We start from the raw sequence: 23682 nt of genomic DNA, 5'->3' as shown, positions 1-23682 counted from the left end.
TTACCTAATTTTTTTAATCGTAGTTTGTTATGAATGTCATAGGCTAGCAGTCATGTGAATTCTTGAATGTACGTATTGAAAAATGAAATCATTGAAAGTCAATGATTTCAGTAAGCTTTGTAAGGCTAGAAAATACTTTAAAGATGAGCATAAAAAAAAAAATTCTAATGTCAGAGTCCTTGTTTTTTTCAAAGTGAAATAGTTTACGTAAATAATGTACTTAAAATTTCTGAAAAGACACATTGCTATGATGATCCTTATGAACTACTTCCACTGACTGATCTACTTTTCTAATGAGAAACAGAAGGCCCTTAGGTATTTTGAAATTGGAAACATTCCTGAAGAATTTGGCCACAAAAATTGTAATGTTACAAAGGAGAGTAGGTAATGTGTGATGAGTAAGTTAACACATTTTTATTGCGAATATTAGATTACCCAGAGTATTGTGAGCATAGAAATCTTTGATAGTAAAGTTAGGCAAGTGAAGTAAAAACTACCAAAATACTGTTATGAGCAACTAAGCTAAAAGACCCGTTGTTAAATTCCCCCTCCAATCCAAAAAGATACCTAAAGAAAAAGAAGCGAGCAATTTCATTCGCTGAACTCTTAAATTTGAAGTGCAATCTTTAAGGAATAGTAATACCGCCTTGGGCAGTTCAAAATAAACTTTATGCTAATAAGCCTCCTTGGTCTCACCTAGAGAATGTAGCTACCAAGAGAAAATCTGGAGATAGGTATGTGTTACCATAGTATAAGTAGGTATGGGCACCATCGAGGATGTCCGGGCACCGTCGACGATGCGCGACATCCCCACGTTGCCCGTAACATACATACCATTCGCGCAATCAGCTCTGATCCGTTTACGTTTCAATTACTTACTTGGCAGCATATTAAATCAAAGTGAGGAAGAATAGAGATCTTAGCAGTGTATAGTATAGAGTATCACTTAAATTCCTTCCTTTCAGTGCAAATACATTGCCCTATCCTCTATTTGCTTCGAAACTCAATAGCTACGGTAGCAATGTCCGCGGAGATGGCCCTCACTTACAGTATTGTACAGGAGCAGGGAAAGATAAGGAAACTTGAAAATTGCAATGCTAATTTCTTGAATGAACCTTCATAACTAGCATGTATTTATCAACATACAAATTCTCTGAAACTATACTATGGTTTGAGCACTATAGTGATAATTTGTGTGACAATCACAACACACAATTAGAGTGTTCTGAAGGGTTTGAATATAGAGTAGCCAGATAGATAATGCATGGTTACTGTGGTTTGGCATGGTTCAGCAAATATTGCTTCTGATATTAGGTAACACACATTGAAATAGTTCAGCACATACCTTAAGTAGAATTTCGGCATCCGATTTGGCATAGATTTGTTGCTAAAACTACTGACGCTGCCTTTAAATCTTTGATATGGGTCTCGCTTGAAACTAGATTACCAGGATTTTTTGACATCGAACAGATTGGGCCTGTTGCAAACTTTTGCTTGAGCAAAAATAAGAGTTGTTTCTTATAGATAATGCCTCAAAAATCACGATGAGCGCATCGGCCAAGTCTGAAATGCACTCATAACTTCACAATCTGCGTAAGAAATTTGCGTTTTTTTAAGCTTCCCGCTTCAAAAACGGTACTACGGCACAGGTGAGCATTTTGTTATAGTCTAAGAGCCAGCTGCTTTTTTGGCGCCACTACTCTGGCACGCTTGAAACTTGGCAGAGACATAGTTCTGACCTCCCTAGTAAGGGATTGGGCAATATCAGACTTCAAAAGTGGTGCGTCTGGCCGCTGCGCCCCCCCCCCAAAAACGGAAAAAAAGCGTGCGATGAAATCGCACGGTAGAGCCACTTTTCGGCTCCTGAAAAGTGCTTTGACGTTGTTCCCTAACCTTTATATTGTATACACGTATAGTTTGGGTACATATAAACTTTGTTTTAGCCCGGCAGACGAATTCGAGTTTATACGGCCGATCGGCAGACTCCAAAACCGGCTCCTCCGTGCAATAAAATGGAAAGAAAGAGCCACTTTATGGCTCCTGCAAAGTGCTTTGACGTTGTTTTTCAACCTTTATATTGTACGCACGTATAGTTTGGGTACATATAAACTTTGAATTAGCCCGGCAGACGAATTCAATTTCATACGACTGATCGGCAGACCCCCAAAAATGGCTCTAAGATGCTATAAAATCGAAAGAAAGAGCCACTTTATGGCTCCTGAAAAATGCTTTAATGTTGTTTTTTAACTTTTATATTATGTATACGTATAGTATGAGTACATATAAACTTAGTTTTAGCCCGGCAGACGAATTCAAGTTTAGATCGGCAGACTCCAAAACCGGCTCCTCTGTGCAATAAAATCGAAAGAAAGAGCCACTTTATGGCTCCTAAAAAATGCTCTAATGTTGTTCTTTAACTTTTATATTATGTATACGTATAGTATAAGTACATATAAACTTAGTTTTAGCCCGGCAGACGAATTCAAGTTTATACAGCTGATCGGCAGACTCCAAAACCGGCTCCTCTGTGCAATAAAATCGAAAGAAAGAGCCACTTTATGGCTCCTGAAAAATGCTCTAATGTTGTTCTTTAACTTTTATATTATGTATACGTATAGTATAAGTACATATAAACTTAGTTTTAACCCGGCAGACGAATTCAAGTTCATATGGCTGATCGGCAGACCCCAAAACCGGCTCCTCCGTGCAATAAAATCGAAAGAAAGAGCCACTTTATGGCTCCTGAAAAATGCTCTAATGTTGTTTTTGAACTTTTATATTATGTATACGTATAGTATAGGTACATGTGAACTTAGTTCTAGCCCGGCAGACGATTTCTAGTTCGTGCGACCGATCGGCAGAAAAAAAAAATGCGATAAAATCGAACGGAAGAGCCACTTTTCGGCTCCTGAAAAGTACTCTAACGTTCTTCCCTAACCTTTATATTGTACAAACGTGTAGTATGGGTGCATATGAACTTAGTTCTAGCCCGGCAGACGATTTCCGGTTCATGGGACCGATCGGCAGACCCCATAGATGGCTCTGAAAGCAATGAAAATTTAACGTGAAAATACTGGCCTGAACGATCCTTCTAGGGAACCGTAAAAGTTCTATTACCTTGTTCTGGTACTTTTATCATGTAAAACTGAAAAATACGGATAAAGTTAAAGGTGAGAAGATAATGAGATATCCCTTTTGCGGCAGATGAGGGTAAGGCCGATCAGTGAGACTCTGAATTTGCTTTTGAGAGCTTAATTAATGCGCCAAAAACTTGTCGTTGGAGCACACTACTTTCTTTGCAGTCGTTTGAAGGTATTTCTAAGTCTTAAAACCATTATTATCGAAGATTGTTTAATAACATAAATAGTAATTTTTTTTTTTTTCTTTTTCTTTTTTTTTCTTTTAAAGGTTTTATTAAGATAATTTTACAAAACTATCTATACGTAAAATATACAAATTCAAGAAAATATCTTAATTACAGTGTTCAATGTGTTTTCATTATCATTCGAGCACTCGTACCAACCAAAATTCTGCGCCGAAAATGTGTTGCCAGAGCCGATCTACGCAGCCCGGGATTGCCGGAAAAAACACGTTTATTAACCTAATTTTGTAACATTGGAGTGGGCTCCGTCATTTTTATCCAATATAATATAACCTTGGGCTTGCATAGATGCATTCAGAAACATTGTTGCGCTCGTACAGAATTTCTAAAAAAAGAAAATACGTTAAATTACATATATATGTGTATGCATGTAATAGAGGGTTAAAGGAAATATCAGTTGTGACAAAAATGAGGAGAGCCAAAAAAATGACCAAATTCTTTGCGCTCCTTTGTTTTTCCTTGGAACTCATCATTTGGTTCGAGAAGTGATTTTGGTCGATGAGAGACTTGATGATATTTCCGCAATGCAATCATCGTCCTCTTCATCTTCTCCGTCCGTTTCATTGGTGTCTGGGAATAAAAATCACAATTTTGTGTCTGCAATCCGTTCGGCCACATGAAGTCGAAATCGTCTGCCGGGCTGGAACTAAGTTCATATGCTCCCATACTACACGTTTGTACAATATAAAGGTTAGGGAAGAACGTTAGAGTACTTTTCAGGAGCCATAAAGTGGCTCTTCCGTTTGATTTTATCGCATTTTTTTTTTTTTCTGCCGATCAGCCATATGAACTTGAATTCGTCTGCCGGGCTAAAACTAAGTTTATATGTACTTATACTATACGTATCATCATTAATATAAACTTCGAAGGATTCTGCCTTTTTCTATTTCACTCGAGGGGAAGTGTCCCCTCCCGGACTCTCTTCCCCACCCGGTGACTGACGCTGCTCTATGCTGAACGGTTCAGCCTGAACCTTTCCCCTACGTCTGACCGTTCCCCACTCCTCTGTCAATCGAACCATATGCCACCGCTTACGTATTATCGCTCGCCCACCCAGGTACCTAGCGGCCAGCGGTCAGTTGATGATAAATCTCGCTCATGCTCCTATGCAGCTACGCATTGATTATGCCAGCTAATTACTTTCTAATAATTAGAATTTCTTCGATAATAGTTTTCTTTATTTATTCGACTGTATTTTTTTCTCTGTTCTACTGTGATTTCCTTGGTTCTCTACTGTGTTTTTCCTAAATCTCTGAGTCAGAAATCTGAAGCACTTCGGTATGCACCGAGTACTTCAGATGTGTGACCTGAAATCTTCGGTATGTACCGAACTACTTCAATTGTCTGACCCGAACTTCGGCAGATGGACCTTAACTTTTCGGATGCGTGATCCGAAAACTTCAGAGATCCATATGATCTCAGCTTCGGGTTCCATGCACAAATTTTTTTCTCCGTGTTTCCTTTTAGGGGACCCAACTAAAATTTCAGTAAATTTTTTTCAGAAAAGTAAAGAAAAAGAAAAAGAAAAAAAAGAAAAGTGGCTAACGATGGTTCCTCACCTTCACGTGGTGTTGGCTGTTTTTACTAAGTGGGAACCGTCCATTTTAAGATATAGTTTATTTCTTGCCCTGCCATTATTATTCTACAAGTTAATTGTGGAGTGAGAATTTCATGATGTTTTCTATGAAATCTTCAAAATATAGTGATAAAAAATTTGCAACTACTACAAAATCGGCTCGCGAAGCGAGCCGAATGTCACTCGCGTAGCGAGTGACCAGGGGTCCAGGGGTCGTAGCCCCCGGCTAGGCGTGACGGGCGCGCGAAGCGCGCCCAGAACGGCTAGTACATAATATAAAAGTTAAAGAACAACATTAGAGCATTTTTCAGGAGCCATAAAGTGGCTCTTTCTTTCGATTTTATTGCACAGAGAAGCCGGTTTTGGAGTCTGCCGATCAGCTGTATAAACTTGAATTCGTCTGCCGGGCTAAAACTAAGTTTATATGTACTTATACTATACGTATACATAATATAAAAGTTAAAAAACAACATTAAAGCATTTTTCAGGAGCCATAAAGTGGCTCTTTCTTTCGATTTTATAGCATCTTAGTGCCATTTTTGGGGGTCTGCCGATCAGTCGTATGAAATTGAATTCGTCTGCCGGGCTAATACAAAGTTTATATGTACCCAAACTATACGTGCGTACAATATAAAGGTTGAAAAACAACGTCAAAGCACTTTGCAGGAGCCATAAAGTGGCTCTTTCTTTCCATTTTATTGCACGGAGGAGCCAGTTTTGGAGTCTGCCAATCGGCCGTATAAACTCGAATTCGTCTGCCGGGCTAAAACAAAGTTTATATGTACCCAAACTACACGTGTATACAATATAAAGGCTAGGGAACAACGTCAAAGCACTTTTCAGGAGCCGAAAAGTGGCTCTACCGTGCGATTTCATCGCACGCTTTTTTCCGTTTTTGGGGGGGCGCAGCGGCCAGACGCACCACTTTTGAGGTCTGATATTGCCCAATCCCTTACTAGGGAGGTCAGAACTATGTCTCTGCCAAGTTTCAAGCGTGCCGGAGTAGTGGCGTCAAAAATGCAGCTGGCTCTTAGACTATTAGCGGAGTCGCTCCATCGTCGGCGATATTCATCATGGCCGACGCTTGCGCGCAGTTCCGCGCGTAATTCGAGGAGAGTTCAAGGTCAATCAATTCGGGCGTGGAAAACATGAACGTTAAAACACGCCGATTGTTATCTGGTCTAATCTAGTTCAGGTATTATCTCGTCCCATCACACGTGTTTTGGCGGATTGGCGTCGGCCATGATGAGTATTGCCGACGATGGAACGACTCTTCTTACAAAATGTTCACCTGTGCCGTAGAATCGCTTTTGAAGCGGGAAGCTCAAATAACCGCAAATTTCTTACGCAGACTGTGAAGTTATGAGTGCATTTCAGACTTTGCCGATGCGCTCATCGTGATTTTTCAGGCATTATCTATAAGAAACAACTCTTATTTTTGCTCTAGCAAAAGTTTGCAACAGGCCCTTTCTGCAGGGGTAAGGGTATTAAAATTCACTTATGGCCGTAGATACTTACAGTTTTCCTTACGAACAAATGAACAATAGATGGAGGAAGTTACACAAAACTTGTAGCATAGTAATAAAGGTAGACACAAAATTTAGAGATAGTAGTTAACAATAAAGGGAAGTTTCATTAGTATAATGTAGTTTGCATTCCAAAATAACAACATTAATGTATTTATTAGACAAGGTGGAGAAATGGTGCTGGGTCCACACCATTTCGCGGGGAAAACAAAGAAACTAAGAAGAGAGCTAAAGTCTAGATAGCTTTGTTGCGGTTTCTGGCACTTATTTTGAGTTCTTTCTTTGTCTTAGTCTGGGGGAGGAAAATTCACGTCTCTTTGTAATGTTTCTCCTGTAATGGTCCAGTCATGCACTTTCCGCACCCTTTCACCCATCAATTGTCTCAGTAACCATCAAAATTTTGGGCGTGGAGACTTTTTTCATTTTACCCTGTAGGTCCATCGCACCGTTTTAAAATTACATCTTTCTATTTCTAACATGGGAAATGTTCAGATGGTTGGCCGTGGCAAAATGAATATCCTCCAGTGACTAATAACCAAGGCAATGTGTGAGAATACAGCTGTAATGGTAAATTGCAGCAGCACTTAACTAACACAGTTTCTGCTAACAACAAGAGGATGATGCGCTCTAAATAGGAAAACGATCGCCAAAGCGATATACTATGGTACTTTATGTGGCTGTCGAAACCCTTCTCCTCCTCACCGTCTTTCTAAAATGGTACATCCATACTCCATAAAGTATCGAGACTTGCCAACAGCCCTGATGCTGAGTTTGATATTTTCATGCAGAAATTTCTCATTTCAAGTGTTACCTTAGGAAAAAAGTCAAAAAGTTCTAAGTTCCTGGTTGATTGTGGAGTGATTCTTATCATGGTGTTGGATCTGATCCTGCCTTTCTTGATTATCGTTGAGGTACATTTTTAATTTTCTCTGTTGCCAGATTGGTCAGTCTCACTGTAATTTTTTTTTACAATGGGTTTTTCACCTGTTTATATGTTTTATAATAAAGTAAAATAATTATTCTTTTTCTCATATCTGCCTTTTACCACTTGCAGGATGTGCTCTTGGGGAAATATGGTGAAGACTCAAAATTAATATACGATCTAGCTGATCAAGGAGGAGAGATTTTATCCCTTCGATATGACTTAACTGTTCCTTTTGCCAGATATCTGGCAATGAATAAGATATCCAATATTAAACGTTACCAAATAGCCAAAGTATACAGGAGAGATAACCCAACCATGACTAAAGGCCGGTATAGGGAATTCTATCAATGTGTAAGTTTGTTTTATGTACCTAGCACTATTATGCTAATCAAGATATGAAAGGAAACTGTGTCCTGATTTTTTCTCTAAAAGCGCTGTAGCCATCAAAATATCATTTAATCCTCGTCCAGTATATTTAGCATTCAACTTCAGACAAAGTGACACAAATCGTTCCCTCATAGAAACGGAGTTTTAAGGGTACTAATCGGACAGACAAAAAACTTTACCAAAACGTTCCCCTGGAAACTTAGTCTAATCACAGCTTTTTAAACGCTCAAAAACGGTCCTCGCATTTTATCTCCAACTGATCATTATTTTTCATGAATCAAGCGTCAGATGTAAAAAAAAAATGAATGCTAAGATCATAAAATTTAGTTCGTAATTTGGACCGCGTTTAGCAGAAAGAGATCTAGCCACATCAGCTGTAGACATATTTAAATGGTGACTATATTTTTTTTTTTTTTCAAGAGAAAATTGGTGTGGGTGCCTTTGAACATTTTAAAGGATTTGCTTAGTTCTATGAAGAAAATTCTCTGCTCAAAAATCTGCACAACCGTTTTCATGTAAAAAATTAAATTGCCCAGTTAAATTTGGCAATAGCTGATTTGGCTTGGTTCCTTTCTGCTTGACTAGGTTCATTTAGATCATACAAAGATTGGATCTATTGAGAGGCATTTGATATTTTGTAGGACTTTTACATTTTTTCCCTAAAATGAAAGAAACGGCATTATTGCCCTCACCTCCTCATTCTTTCAATTCTTCATTCGCTTACCATCTTGGTAGCTTGCAAATTTGCTCCACTCCCCCTCCCCTTCCCCTTAACTTCACCTGACTTGTATCTTTGACTATTCATCTCTCTCTAATGATTCACAGGATTTTGATATTGCTGGACGGTATGATCCAATGGTACCTGAGGCTGAATGTGTGAGGATAGCGTGTGAAGTTCTCTCTCGGTTTGACCTAGGCTCTTTCAAACTTAAAATTAATCACCGGCAACTTTTAGATGGGCTGTTTGAAGCTTGTGGTGTCTCCAGTGACCAATTTAGGACTATCTGTTCGTCAGTAGATAAGCTTGACAAGGTTTGTCTAACGTTATTATCTAAAATTGAGTGTAGTAATGAGCTGTTCAATTAGTACCAAAGACGTTTTTGCTGACTTTTTGATCCCTTCAAAGCCAATGGAGATGTTCCACGTGTGAGGGATTTGCGATTGGACTATTGATTCTTATGTTGCGCCACTGTGAGAGCTCTACTTTGATCGTCTGATACCGGCTTGAGCCAGTATCTTATGATCAAAGTAGAGCTCTCCAAATGGCGTCACGTGGGGTCATGTGACCCTCCATTGCCCTCAAAGATTCCCAGACCGAGAATCTTTGAGCGTCACGTGACCCCACGTGACGCCACTTTGAGAGCTCCAGTTTGATCGTCTGATACCGACTTTAAACAGTGGTGCCTAGCTAATTGCAGGATTGCCAAGTGTAAACAGTGGTGCCAAAGAAAATTCCAAGTTTTGTAAGTGTAAAAGTCACTGTCACAGAGGAAAAGAGTATGAGTTTCAAAATCAGTGTAACGACCACGATTTCCACAGCCTCGCCGTGCCCATGTATGCGCATGCTGGCCAAATGACTGATAAAATCACATGTGTTCAGCTACAGTTAGAGTGCTACAGTTGGCAACCGCCGCTGTTTTCATTTCCAAATGTAAACAAGACCCACCAGCCCTAGCTCAAGAGCTCGAGGTCCTTGTTATTCTTCGTCACGAATTCTGCGAGAGTGTCCTTTCTACAGGCACAGAATGGAGATATTGCATGTGTGAGGGATTTGCGATTTGACTATTTTCTCCTGTAAAAGTTCGCGAAAAACACGATGGTGCCACTGGTTTTCTCTGAAATCAACTCCCAAGCTCAAAAAAAGCTCTCAAGTTGAGGCTAAAATGGAGGGGATATCTCACGCTATCCTGAAAGTCCACCTCTACATCAATATGAACTCACCATGCAAAGATAGGGGGGAGCTAATACATTAGCAGGGATGCCGTGCTTTCCATCTTTGCATGGAGAGTTCGTCTTGATGCAGAGATGGACTCTCAGAATAGCATGGGATATCCCCTCCATTTGGCCTCAACTTGAGAGCTTTTTTTGAGCTTGGGAGTTGATTTCAGAGAAAACCAGCGGCACCATCGTGTTTCTCGCGAACTTTTACCTAAGGATCAACAGTCAAATCGCAAATTCCTCACAAATGCTACATCTCCATTGAAACGAGAGAAGCTGACGAACAGCTGAAGGCCTCAAAAAGAAAAACCAACAGAGGGCAGCCAATAGGCTCCAGTGAGGTGAGGTAGCGAAAATGAAAAGGCGCGCTTGCAGAGAACAAAAAGAGATTTATTCACTCAACACGGCGGGTTACAAACACTACAAACAAGAGAACAGATCCTCGAGATCTGGATGGAAAAACTACATTGGCGAAAGAACAGAAAAGATGGAAAAGTCGGGCGGAACCAAGATTGTCGACCGGCCGAGAGCAAAGCGGAGCACTGACTGAAGAAGAAAATGGCGACGTCTCAGCTGATCAGCGAGCTTGGCTCAGGGATAGGGTGACGTCACCGCCACTCGCATCTCGAAAGATGGGAGTGGGGGAACGGACACCGTCTCATCCTCCCTCTCTTAAAATGGACCCGGGGTCCAAAAGGGTTTTGCCAGAAGGGCTTAGAAAATTTACTACAAAAATCACAAAATTGGCTGAAGGGCTTAACAGTCTTAGAAAATTTACTACAAAAATTACAAAATTGCCTGAAGGGCTTAACAGTCTTAGAAAATTTACTACAAAAATTACAAAATTTTTATCAAAGTTCCATCACAAAATTTTCGAAAATTCACTACCTAAGTTACAAAAGGTTTTTGCCAGAGGGGCGTAACAGTTAAGAAAATTTACTAGAAAAAATTACAAGGATCACAAAATTTTGACAAAAAAATTTTTTACAGTTTCCATTAATATCGTTCTCCGCTTTACACATACATACAGCACACAACATACTGCAATTCAGATTGTTGAAACAATCAACAACAAAAAATTCTTTACAAGAATTCTGATTAACTGCAAACAAACAAAAATCGTTAACAAAACAGTGTCTTATGAAAGGACAAAGAAAAAGGCTCATGAATCTATATTTCAGAAACACTTGCTTGGCATGTTTTGAGTAAAAAAAAAATTAAAGAATTGACAAGAAGTGGTCTTGAATGCACTGAGTTATCTAGTTGGAATATTGAGAAAAGAAAATCGATTAATCGATCAATTGGACCAAGTCTCACAATTTGGTGTTTAAAGCTTGCCGGAGCTCAAGCGCCAGGGAGAGACTTTTTCCTAATACAGAAAGACAAACTATGTGTCAACACCAGGGGTACCGGGCCGGAGGACAAGCAAGTTCTGTAAGGATAAAAAGGTGGAGTTCACTATTGTAACAGAGGTAGTATGCCCAAGATTAACTCGAGGGGAGAGGCTACATGTTAAGTGAAGCTCGACACGACACCAAAAATAAGTGTTGACCAACACAAGGCGACTTCGCGAAATCGCGAGTGCGCAAGTGCGTTTAAACAAAAGAAACAGAGTGTGCAAATTAACAGAGGTAGCATGCCCATGAGAAACTCGAGGGGAGAGACTACATGTTAAGAGGAAATCAACACAACTGCATTTCAACACTATGAAAGGCAAGAATAAGAACTAAATTCTATGCAGAAAACTGAATGCAGACGAGAACATTCACTGAAAAATAACTGAAAGAGCATCTTTGACAATTTCTAACAGAAAACTTGTTTACGAATTACTTTAAATTCGCCATTCCAAATAGAGACATTTACAATTAATTTATAGTCATTACATGACTCACTAAATTACAGTCATTACATGACTCTCATTAAATTACATAGTAAAATTACTCATTAAATTTTTTCTAGCTCTGATTTAGATCACAATTACATATAGGCACAAATTCATTATTGAACAACTGAATTTGCTTAAAGAAAAACACAAAGTTCGGACCTTACGGCACCACTCCTACAATCTTAACTCAGAGTGTCCTTTTCGGTGGCCAACAGATTTTTCAATTAAGTAGAGCACAAAGTAAAAAGGAAAAAGGAAAAAAAAAATCAGAATTTTTTTTTCTTTTTGAAAATTGGAAAAATTTTGGAAAACTAAGCAATTGCGATTACAATTAACAATTTGGAAAATTGGAAAAATTTTGGAAGAATTAAGCGATTACTATTACAATTGAACAAATGCAATTATTTATCCTGAACTATTTATCAAATTTACAATTAATGAGCGACGTGCATTCACACAGCAAACCGAATAATATCTCGGCAATAATCTCTCTCCAAAAACAAGACAAAAAGGAAGATATCTACATTCAGAAGCAGGTCTATTATCGAACAACTAAACTTGCATCAAAAAATTCAAAACAAAAAATTCGGACCTTACGGTACCACTCCTACAATCTTTACTCAGAGTGTCCTTTTCGGTGTTTTTTTTTTTTAAAAAAAAAAAAAAAAAAAAAAACAAAAACAAAAACAGAAACTAGCAATTTGCCAATTGGAGATAGAGAACACATAACAAATATTAAACAGATTTGACACTTTTCTGTACAATATAGAATTTGAGTGAGAGACACGGCGAATAAATTTAAAATAAATTTACTCTAAATTTATTTCAAATTTCTTTCAAATTCTTTCACAAGTTTTTTTCACACAAATTTGCTCGATTCTCGTTCAGAAATGAATTTAATGAAAATCAAAAGAGAAAAAAGGGGAAAAATTACAAACAAAAGAAATACTAATCAGACAAATTATGGGTGGAGGTGTAACTTTAATTGTCCCATACCAATTAAAGCTGGAGTTTTCCCTACTCCTTTGGCCTTGCGCTGGCCAAGCGTATACAAAGTCACAATCGGGATCAAAATCTTAACACTTATCAACTAAGGGGGGGGGGGAAGAACTTACAAAACTAATATCACAGTTAAGGGGGGGAGAAGTCCGTTCCGGTTGAGGTGACTGTGGGTGTGTTCCACAAACCCACCGTCGTTCTTATTATGCTTTTCACTGGACCACCCAAGGAGTCTCTCCTGAGAGTCCTTGCAAAGTCCAGGGCAAAACACAACAAGTAGAAAAAGAGTCAAATTCGGGTGATAACAAAACAAACCGTTTGAGAAAAAAAAAATTATAAACATTTGCAACTACTGTACATTACAGTGTTGATGCCTTTGGGCAAGCGAAAAAACAAATTTTTGGCAGGGATTGACATCTCCTGACTTTAACAATTAGCAAAGATAAAATCGAAAGAAAACTAGAATCGGTAAAATTTCATTACTGGGTTACAATTTCATACGAAGGCATAGCACGGGTTTGTTTCAATTAATTCAATTCGATTAGGAAAGAGCAAATTACAAGGCAATTACAAGGCAATGACATGTGTTTTTCTAGATCGATAGTGATACTGGCACGTTGATAGTGGAGTTAAAATTAAAAAGTTTAATAGAACAACACGTATAACATGTGTAACGCAACTAGACGGATGTACTAAACTGGATGGATGGCTCAAAACACTAATTTGACACACTTATTACGCATAGTTTTTTTTTACATATAAACATCTAACAATGTATTGAGGAATTTAAGTGGAAATTCGTCGAGAGGGGCCCAGGACACCCACAGAATAAAAAATAAAATGAGTGTTGAGTCTCAAGGTAGGTATGACAACGTACGCAGAAACAAAAAGTTAATGATACAGGTCATGTTACAGTTCCTGATCACTAAGCTTCGTCGAGTTTGGTCTATTTAGATTTCAGAGAATGCCAAACGGCTCTCTATAGAGATTCAAAACAAAACCCGGCGAAACTCAGGTTCATAAGAAAACGTCCTGTTACACTTGAAAATTCTGTAAAAATAAGAACATGTCCGGGTTTCCGGTTTATTCTTTAACTTTCACAGCTCACAGAAACTACAATGACTGGGATTTTGAATTAAAATGCTACATTAAAAGTTTGTGTAAGGGGGCTCATAATACTCAATTATGTGCTAATGGATCGCTTGGTCTAAATTTATTTAATTGGGTCACATTAGCTCTTTTAAGTATTTGACCGTTGGACGGGTCGGCTAAGATTACAGATACTGGAGAAGTAAATCTCATTATTTCAAAAGGTCCTTCAAATCTCGCAGATCACTAGATCAGGGCCGCTGGGAAGAAATAACAGGTTGCGATCTGAGTACTTAATATGACAGTTAAATTTATCAAGGGTGCGGGAATCACAAAGGGATTATATAGAAATGGATCCAGTTATCTTTGGCTATGATACAATAGAAACATGCATCGATTAATCTATCTTATTCTTCTTATCTAAATATTTGAAGCCATAATAACAAAAACATAACCTAAAATTTGATTTTTAGAGTTGGCGCTCAATATCTATCGCACGGTTCTACAAGCTGCTTTCAAATTCTTTGTCGTGAAGAATTGACAGACCCTCCTTCTAACTATAAATTCTAATTTCTACCCCCATAAAAGTATGCAAACTTTCCGAAAGTGGAATCCTTGTAGTCTACAGATTTAAATCTTACCAAGTTTAATGGGTTTAATGCTCTCAGTACCTCCACAGCTGTGACAAGAGGTACACTTTCAAATCATCAATAAATGACTCAACCATCGATTTTTCTCCTTGTACCTCATTTCTTTTTTCAATTTTGCAAAAAAAGATTATGCATTGCAAACCAGATTCAAAATATGTGTACTTTTATAGGGTTTTTTTTTTTTTTTTTTTTTTTTTTTTTTTTTTTTTTTTTACAGTTAACGCTGTTGGTCGTTTGACGTAATTACGCCCGCTTTCCGCGGCCGAGAATTTCGCGGGCCCCGAATCTGCTCAACAATTCCATCATAATCGTTTTTTGGGGTCCAAAATTGGTTGTTAAAGCTTAATAACTTTTTTTTTATATTCAACTAAACTCAAAAAGGGTGGGCATAATGAGTAGAGCTGAGCATCTTCTATCCAAATATTATAGTTTTTGGAATTTACTTTATGATTTAACTAGCAGGAGAGCTAAATGGACCGCAAACCGTGCAGGCAAGCCTGATTGAGTTTCTCAATGTACATGTAGTTAGGCAGCAGCCACCCGTCGTTATCAACTTTTTAGGGGGAGTTTTCAGTATCGGGCTGAGATTAATACAAAGATTAATTTTGGGATATTCTTCATTTTTTCTTCCTCTTCCTCTTTTGGTTTTTTTTTAGTTATTTTATGCATTTTTACACAGTACTAATTTAACTTCGTGAAATATCTGAATTTTAGCTTCCATGGGAAGAAGTTAAAGCTGAAATGGTGAACGAGAAATATTTGTCCCCTGAAATTGCAGATAAAATTGGCGTGTATGTTCAACAAAGGGGGCACAAAGAACTTGTCGATAAATTACTTGCTGATGAAAATCTCAGCAAATATCAGTCTGCAAAAGATGGTCTTGACGGAATCAAGCTGTTACTTGAATATTGTGAATACTACAATGTTGCTGATAAAGTGTCTTTTGACCTGAGCCTTGCCAGAGGATTAGATTACTATACTGGTATTATTTATGAGGCTGTATTGTGTGGTAAGTCTACATTATTTTTGCAAGATTCTACTAACATTATTAGTTTTAATTATCCATGTTAGATTGAAAGAGGTTTAAAAAAATGTGGCGCAAGTTACAAGTTTCATATTCTTCAGACTTGATTCCCCTTCATATCGAAGACCTAAGTGGAGGATAAAGTGTAGCAGACATTATGAAAGTAGAAAGATCCTAAAACTACTGCAAAGCATAATGTTTTCTTTAGAAGCCTTGCTTTTTAACGAATGCATTTGCATCAAAATTGAAGTCTGGAACATTTAGGTGGTTGCTTTCCTCTGTCCTCTGGGCTCAATTTGGATTGATCGGGCATTTGTGAAGGTCCTAGTAGTAGTAGTAGTGGTAGTATTGGTGGTGGCGGCAGGGGTAGTAGTAGTAGTAGTAGTAGTAGTAGTACCAGTAGCAGAATAGTAGTAGTTAGCAGCAGAATAGTAGTAGTTAGTAGCAGAATAGTAGTAGTTAGTAGCAGAATAGTAGCAGTTAATAGCAAAATAGGATAGAACTATTCTTGGGCTTATGAAGTTTCTGATTTTATTTTTCATGTAAAATGTATCTATATCATCTTCAGTATTCAAACTTGCAAAAGTTTTTATAAATTAAAAATCTAAAAATTACAAAAATTTATAAATTAAAAATCTAAAAATTACAAAAATGCTAAACAGTGGTTGTTTACTCCAGAAAAAGTATATTCATCACTAAAAATTCTTAAAAATGAGTTTATTCATTGATAATAAAGTAGCTTAACCGCAATGTCGCAGATAGAAATGTAAATAGTGCTGATAAAAGTTTTTTTTTCGTATTTTCTTTTAAGATTTGTAGAGTTTTTGGTATGTTTTTAAGAAAGAAGCTCCTGACATCATTATACATAGAACAGTTAAGTAGTGTATATGATCAAAATCTAACCACTGCATATCGAAGGCAAGAGGACAATGAGTATATTTCTTTAAGGGAAATTTTATATGTAGACTCGTTAACACTTATAAGGAGCCAATTTTCACTTAGCGTCCTCATTTGGCTAAAAAACCTTTTTTTGTTGAAGCTCCTTTTCAGCAGTAGTAGCAATAATGTCATTAGTAGCAAATGCCTGAATCCATGAGATCTTCGTGTATTAAGTAATGTGAGTATGTAATTAATTACTCATGTGTCATATCATTTTTCTACTCAACTTTTCACCACGATTCTATTTTTTTCTCAGGTGGAGAAGCTGATGGAGTCGGTAGTATCGCTGGTGGTGGCAGATATGACAATTTGGTTGGAATGTTTGATGCTAAAAACAAAAGTGTTCCATGTGTAGGTATTTCCTTTGGTGTGGAAAGAATTTTTTCGATTCTTGAGGCCAAAAATACTGCCGAAAAAACAAAACCTCGGACCACGGAAGTAGAAGTGTATGTTGCCTCTGCTCAGAAGAATCTTATTACTGAAAGAATGAAAATCATCAATGAGCTATGGCAGAATGATTTCAAAGTAAGTACTATTTTCACTATTTATCACAGAGTCCAGGATTTATACGAAAGTAAAGGGTACAAATGAATGACAAGCTGATTTTTGACATAGTAAGGCCTTATGACCCCCTGAGTCCCCCCCCCCCCCCAAAAAAAAAGTCCTCATCGATAGCGTGACTGCTTTGGGTTTTTTTGGGGTGGGCAAGTTCCCCAAAATCAGTTTTTCGGTCATAATATGAGAACGGTTCCTCGTATCAGTACGTATAGCACCATTTTCTGAATCCTCGTAAAATTTTGGAGCGATATTTTACATTCTCAATTTTCCATAGCCCCCCGGTGTCCCCCAAAATTGAAAAAACGTCACTTCAAGGCGTATTTTTGACGACTATTCTGCAGGAAAAGTTCGCCCACGGCTGTTCAACGACAAACGCTGCATCATCTGAACTGTTGGTATGATTTACTGTCTGCTTATTGACTACCATTTTCGCGGCGAAGTCCGGGAGGGGGGGGGGGGGAACCCTCGAACATCGTAATAGAAAGTACTCATGAAGAGGGGGTGTTTAACCTTGTTTCTCAAAACTAATCATGCAGACTTGAAGCTCTGCTCTATGAAAATGATTCAGATTTTAAGTACAGGCTAAGTGGAAAAATAAATCGAGGAAGGGGAGAGGGTGAGCACCTACAAAGTGAAGACAACCCCCCCCCCCCCCCATGAATGCCCCCGCCGAAAGTAATGAGCAAGACGAGAAAAGTGGTGAATACAGATTATGAATCAAGGAAACCATGGGGTATAATCTTGGTGGAAAATATTTTCTCCCCCTCGTCTAGACTCCCCCCCTAGAATACGCCCCCTCCTTTTGTGAGTGATGTTCCTCTCTTCTTGGGAGTCCATTGATCAGAGAATGGGCCCCTTAAGACTGGTGATTTTGGCTGGCATTCGGACGTTGATAGTCGTGTCACGTGTGATAGCTGACTAATATTTGGTGCAACTGGTCAACTTCCATCATTAGTCCCTGATACGAGGGGCAATCGTAAAGGAAGTATATATCTTTATTTTCTCCGAAAATAATGAAGATAAATTAAATCGGTAAACGTTGTTTTTACCGCCATACTCTCAGCTTTTCAAAAAGTCTTCGTTTTTAAAATTTGGTTTACCGGTTCGCGAGTGACGTCATTTTTCCCGCGCCCATCTCTCGTCACTGCGTGTCCAAAATATGCGAGCGCGGCGGTGGCGGTGCTCCTCAGACGAGTATATGTTTTAAGCGTAAAGAAGGTTGTAACACAGTTAATTGGTTAAATATGTGAAACTTTCAGGCTTTGAATTGTCTTACCTTACTTTCCGACATAATCTCCATCCAGTTGAACATATTTCTGATACCGTGTTAGCAGTTTGCGGATTCCACCTTCAAAAAATTGCGCATCCTGTCGTTGGAACCATTTTTTTACAGCTTCTTGCAACTCTGCGTCGGTGGAGAACTTTTGGCCACCCAAGCTCTTCTTTAACGCAAGAAAAAGATGAAAATCGCTTGAAGGAAGGTCTAGTGAGTACCGTAGATGAGGAAAAAGGTCCCATTTGAATGAGGCGAACAAGTCTTGAGTCACATGAGTCACATGAAGCCTGGCGTTGTCTTGAAGGAACAACACTTGACGAGACAAAAGATCGGGCCGTTTTCGCTTGATCGCTGACTTAATTTTTTCAAAACTTCACAATATCTTGCGGCATCGATCGTTTTTCCTCTCTCCAAGAAATCGATCAGTAATATTCCTTGAGCGCCCCAAAACACCGTAACATGTACTCGTCTGAGGAGCTCCGCCGCACTCGAATATTTTGGACACGCAGTGACGAGAGGTGGGTGCGGGAAAAATGACGTCACTCGCGAACCGGTGAACCAAATTTAAAAAACGAAGACTTTTTGAAAAGCTGAGAGTATGGCGGTAAAAACGACGTTTACCGATTTAATTTATCTTCATTAGTTTCGGAGAAAATAAAGATATATACTTACTTTACGAATGCCCCTCGTACAGTTCTTCTACGGCAAGGGGCTCATCATAGACATCATTGTCCTCATCATCCAAGTCTGGGATTCTGCAGTTTTTACATGAGTTGCCCTTACAAGTGATGCACACGCAGAGCATTCAAGGCCTATTTTGCGGCATCTGCAAGTACACTGCCACGACTTTTCACAACAAAGAATTAACTCTAAATTGTTTTGAAGAGCTGAAATAATAGTGTATCGAAGTTGAAGTAAGTTTCAGGACCTTGTGCCAACTCCATTTTTCTGCTGGCAAAGTATGGCGCCCACAATATTTTTTCTAGGAATTAAAGGAGCAGGTTCTCTCAGGGGCTCCAAACGACCCTGGAAACACTTTCTCCGATGAGGAAGCAATTACTTTCGATGGTACTTCAGTTTCTACAACATGGTACATCGAGAAGAGAGCGTATCCGCAATGAAAGGGTACGCGAGATAATGGGTGTGGAGAAGGACATCGTGCACGATATCAGGTCCAAGCAGTTGGTCTGGTATGAACATGTGCGAAGGATGGCAGATGATCGGTTGCCCAAGCAGGTCTTCGATTGGGTTCCTCCCAGAAGGCGACGGTGTGGACGTCCTGTGAAAGGTTGTCGACAAGGGGTGGAGGAGGAGATCAGAAGGTGCCAATTGCCTGATGATCTCTGGGAGGATAGGGGGCAATGGCGATTGGGCGTTGCAGAGCGCGAGGCAGCGCTATAAAAGCGACTTTATGTATGTATGTGTACTTCAGTTTCTTTGAGATACTTTCAGTGGCTGCTACAAAACAAACTCTTTTTCTTTATTGACTTGCCCTTCCTAAAAATTGCAGAGGTAATGACACAGCCTGAGAAGGCACGCAAAAGTAAAGTCCTCCTAAAAACAGATTTTTTGTCAAGACTCTGTGACGAAATTGAAAAAGATTAACTTTCATCCCTGCCATCTACCTTTCTTGCTTGAACATCTTGATGACTGACAAAAGGAGGGGGGCGCATTCGAGAGGGGGAGGGGAGTCTAGACGAGGGGGAGAAAATATTTTCCATTAAGATTATCTATACAGGGTGTCCCAAAAGTCCGTACCCCCCCTCGAAACTTTTAAACGGTTAGAGATAGAAAAACGAAACTTTGGGAATGTTTTATTTACAAAAACGCATCGAGTCGCATTTTCCAAAAAATTGAGTCGAGAGTAGTTTTCAGCTCAACTAACTCCATGCCCAAAAATACATTTTTTGAAAGTTCGGCGCACATTTTCTGTCAAAATATAAAAATGCATGAGGACTAGATTCTCCGAAAAATATGTACCAGATTCCACAATCTTAGCAATTATTGCATAGCATAAGAGCTTTCTTTGCATACCGATGGCTAAATTCGAAAACCACGTACCTTGCTCACGGTGTTTCAAGATTTCCGCATCTAATTTAAGAATTCGAAGGGAAAGGAGCCAATTTTATCGCTTTAAATTCTCACAGAATATTCTTCGAGCAGAAGTGAAATCACAGTTGATTTCAAAAAAATTAGTACGTTGATTAGTTTTCCAATAAGAAAAAAAGAAAAGAAAAAAAAAAAAAAGTTCGACGAGAAGTATACGACATCGCAAATTGAGATACATGTTTCCCGAGTTTAGCCGTCAATATACTGCCTCCATTAATACCAATTTATGTACATCCAGCTATTCCTCATAATTTACAAATCTGAGAGGTAAGTTAAAATTTTGAAATCGATGCAGCTCAAACACAAAATGGTGTATTAAAATGGAAGAACATTTTTGCCTATACATATGCGTACAGGGCCCGCGAAGCGCCCTCCAGGGGGTTGGGCCGCGTAGCGGTCAGGGGGCAGGGCCCCCTAGTACCCCATGATTTCCTTGATTCATAATCTGTATTCACCACTTTTCTCGTCTTGCTCATTACTTTCGGCGGGGGCATTCATGGGGGGGGGGGGTTGTCTTCACTTTGTAGGTGCTCACCCTCTCCCCTTCCTCGATTTATTTTTCCACTTAGCCTGTACTTAAAATCTGAATCATTTTCATAGAGCAGAGCTTCAAGTCTGCATGATTAGTTTTGAGAAACAAGGTTAAACACCCCCTCTTCATGAGTACTTTCTATTACGATGTTCGAGGGCCCCCCCCCCCTCCCGGACTTCGCCGCGAAAATGGTAGTCAATGAGCTTACAGTAAATCGTACCAACAGTTAAGATGATGCAGCGTTTGTCGTTGAACAGCCGTGGGCGAACTTTTCCTGCAGAATAATTGTCAAAAATATGCCTTGAATTGATGTTTTTTCAATTTTGGGGGGCTTCGGGGGGCTATGGAAAATTGAAAACGTAACATATCGCTCCAAAATTTTACGAGGATTCAGAAAATGGTGCTATACGTACTGATACGAGGAACCGTTCTCATACTATGACCGAAAAACCGATTTTGGGGAACCTACCCACCCCAAAAAAACCCAAAGCCGTCACGCTATCGATGAGGACTTTTTTGGGGGGGACTCAGGGGGTCATTAGCACTCACTATGCCTAAAATCAGCTTGTTATTAATTTTTTCCCTTAACTGGCCGAATTTATCGTATAATTCCTGGACTAACAGCCTTTATCAAACTGTCAAGTAACCATCCCGTTACTTTTCAATTCAGGGGGACCAATATCTGTCTCTAGTCCATCAGGTCTTCTTTAGCTTTTTTGTGGGCAGTGATAGAGGTAGCTTTCAAACTAGCCTAGAATGAAAGTTATGGTTTCCCATAATATATGGAGGATTTATGATGAAAATAAATACTGAAGAAATGGCATCTGAATGAAGAGCAAAATATGCACGGTTGCCAGAGCAAAAATTACCTTGAAGTATCAAAATCTACAGTGGAATACCGCTAGAGTAGACTGTGTTTACTCGGACGGCACTTTTAAACTTGACAGCAGTGGTTGTAAACAGCTTTCTCCTTTCCTCGGTCCAAGTGATCTAAGGTGCTCCATTTTTAGATTTGGTGTAGAGAAAGATGTAGAATCTCTTTAAATTGGGACCTCGGCATGTCTCAAAAAGTGTGTCTAGTGGTTTTCACTTGGTTGGCTTTTTATTTCGTACGTTCAATTTCATTTTTTGCTAGAAACTTGTGAGCAAATTGCAAAAATAATGAAATTTCGTACTTGTTTTCCCAGCCACTGATTATGATAGAGCAAAAATTTTAATAAAATTTTAGGTTACAGAGGGGAAGCCCCCCTCCTATAGAAGGAGACCTCAGTAAAAATGAAAGTTTGCTTTCATTGTCTCACCTTATGTCTATCAATTCAAAAGGTCAGATTGAGTAAGAAACCACCCATACCCCCTCAAACCTTCTGGAAAATGAGAAGAAAACGTTAGTTGTCTCTGAGGCTATGTGAACTCGTTACCCTTAAATTAGAGGTTAAAAAAAAAGAAAAAGAAACATCCATAAAGATTTTTAAAAGTGATATGTACTGAAAGGGTACAAGTAAAGAGAAATCAATTATTTAAGTAGAAACTCAAGTAGTCCAATAAAATAGAGTATATTGAACTTTCTAAGTTTTTTAAGATTCTGTGAAGTTTGTTTACAAAAACCTTCTGATTTTTTATTGTTACATTTTTTCATTAATATTTTATCCGTGGTAATAATTAACACTAAAATTACCCAGAATTGGTTTGCTTTATCTGTCACATTCAAAACCCTATTCCTCAGTCAATTTTTGATGCATGGGACTTGGAATGATTTTAATTTGCATATAACCATTTGATCAAAATCTCACTCAAACAAACTTTGATATCACTTTTGATTTACCTCCTAAAGAAAAGTGTGCTGTTCTCTTGAGATACCCTTTGTAATTGTGGGTGCCAATGTGATACCAAGACTCTGCTCCACTTACGAAATGCATCCGTTTTTTTAATTGATGTTATCATGAAAGTAATTTTTTTGTCATCTAGTCATCCCTTCTGAAGAGGAGCTTAATTCTCTCAATATTTAGCCATCTTTGTCAGCAGAGAAAAAACATTTTAATAGTTAAAAAGAATTAGTCCCAAAATTTTGTTTTGTCTATGGTTGAGACATGATAGATGTGAGGGAAATCGCAATTTGTGTATATTTTTCATTGTTGTTTTTCTTCTTTTTTCAGGCAGAGCATTCTTACAAAATGAATCCAAAGATTCTCATTCAGTTACAACACTGCGAAGAGACCAGTATTCCATGGGCCGTAATAATTGGGGAAGATGAGCTTAAAAGAGGAGTTGTCACTTTACGTCATGTTCCTAGCAGACAAGAAGAAGAAGTGAAGCGTGAGTCGTTAGTAGATGAGCTCAAGAATAAGTTAAGAAAATAATTTTTAAGAAACCGTACTCTGTCCAATCGTCCATGCATGCACAGGTACTTAAATTCACATCCTTATTTTTCTATTTCCTCTGATAAAGAAATACTTTTACGGAGGTTTGAAATGAAAAACTTATTATTCTAATAATGCACGTGACCTCGTATTAAAATTGGTTTCATTCCTTTGTATCTTTATGATAAGCAGCTAGTTACACTTGCCCTAAATCCTAAATGGTTTGTGTAAATATGTGGCGGTCAAGTTGCAAGGAGGTGACTTCAATTGTTCAATGGACCAAACAAAAAAAACCGATTTGGGATTGAAAATATCGATTGGGCAGGTTTCAATGCTGAGCACTCACTAATGCTCTCCAAAATATAAGGTCAAAATTTCAAACCATATGCATTATAAAAGATTTTATAAGAAATTGAAATAATCCATCTCAAATGTCAGCAACAGTGCCATCAAACTGTGTGCTAGTTACTTTTTTGATCAGAATAAATTTTATGCCCCAAAAATATAATTGTGTCTGATTCTGATCAGTA

At 38.5% G+C, this 23682-nt stretch overlaps 1 protein-coding gene across 2 annotated transcripts in view; it reads left to right on the top strand.

Moving 5' to 3' along the window:
• Positions 1-23682, top strand: part of HisRS (histidine--tRNA ligase) — a 40960-nt gene extending 17278 nt beyond the window's left edge. For both annotated transcript variants that reach the window (XM_019057703.2, XM_019057704.2), the window contains exons 3-7: positions 7539-7760; positions 8622-8828; positions 15072-15366; positions 16577-16845; positions 22949-23682. In XM_019057703.2, coding sequence (XP_018913248.2) covers positions 7539-7760; positions 8622-8828; positions 15072-15366; positions 16577-16845; positions 22949-23152 — 1197 coding nt within the window. In that variant the 3' untranslated portion in view covers positions 23153-23682. The remainder of the gene's footprint in view (positions 1-7538; positions 7761-8621; positions 8829-15071; positions 15367-16576; positions 16846-22948) is intronic.

This window comes from Bemisia tabaci, chromosome 1, assembly GCF_918797505.1.
Source record: "Bemisia tabaci chromosome 1, PGI_BMITA_v3".
Classification (NCBI taxonomy): Eukaryota; Metazoa; Arthropoda; class Insecta; order Hemiptera; family Aleyrodidae; genus Bemisia; species Bemisia tabaci.
This window is presented reverse-complemented; position numbering and strand designations above follow the sequence as displayed.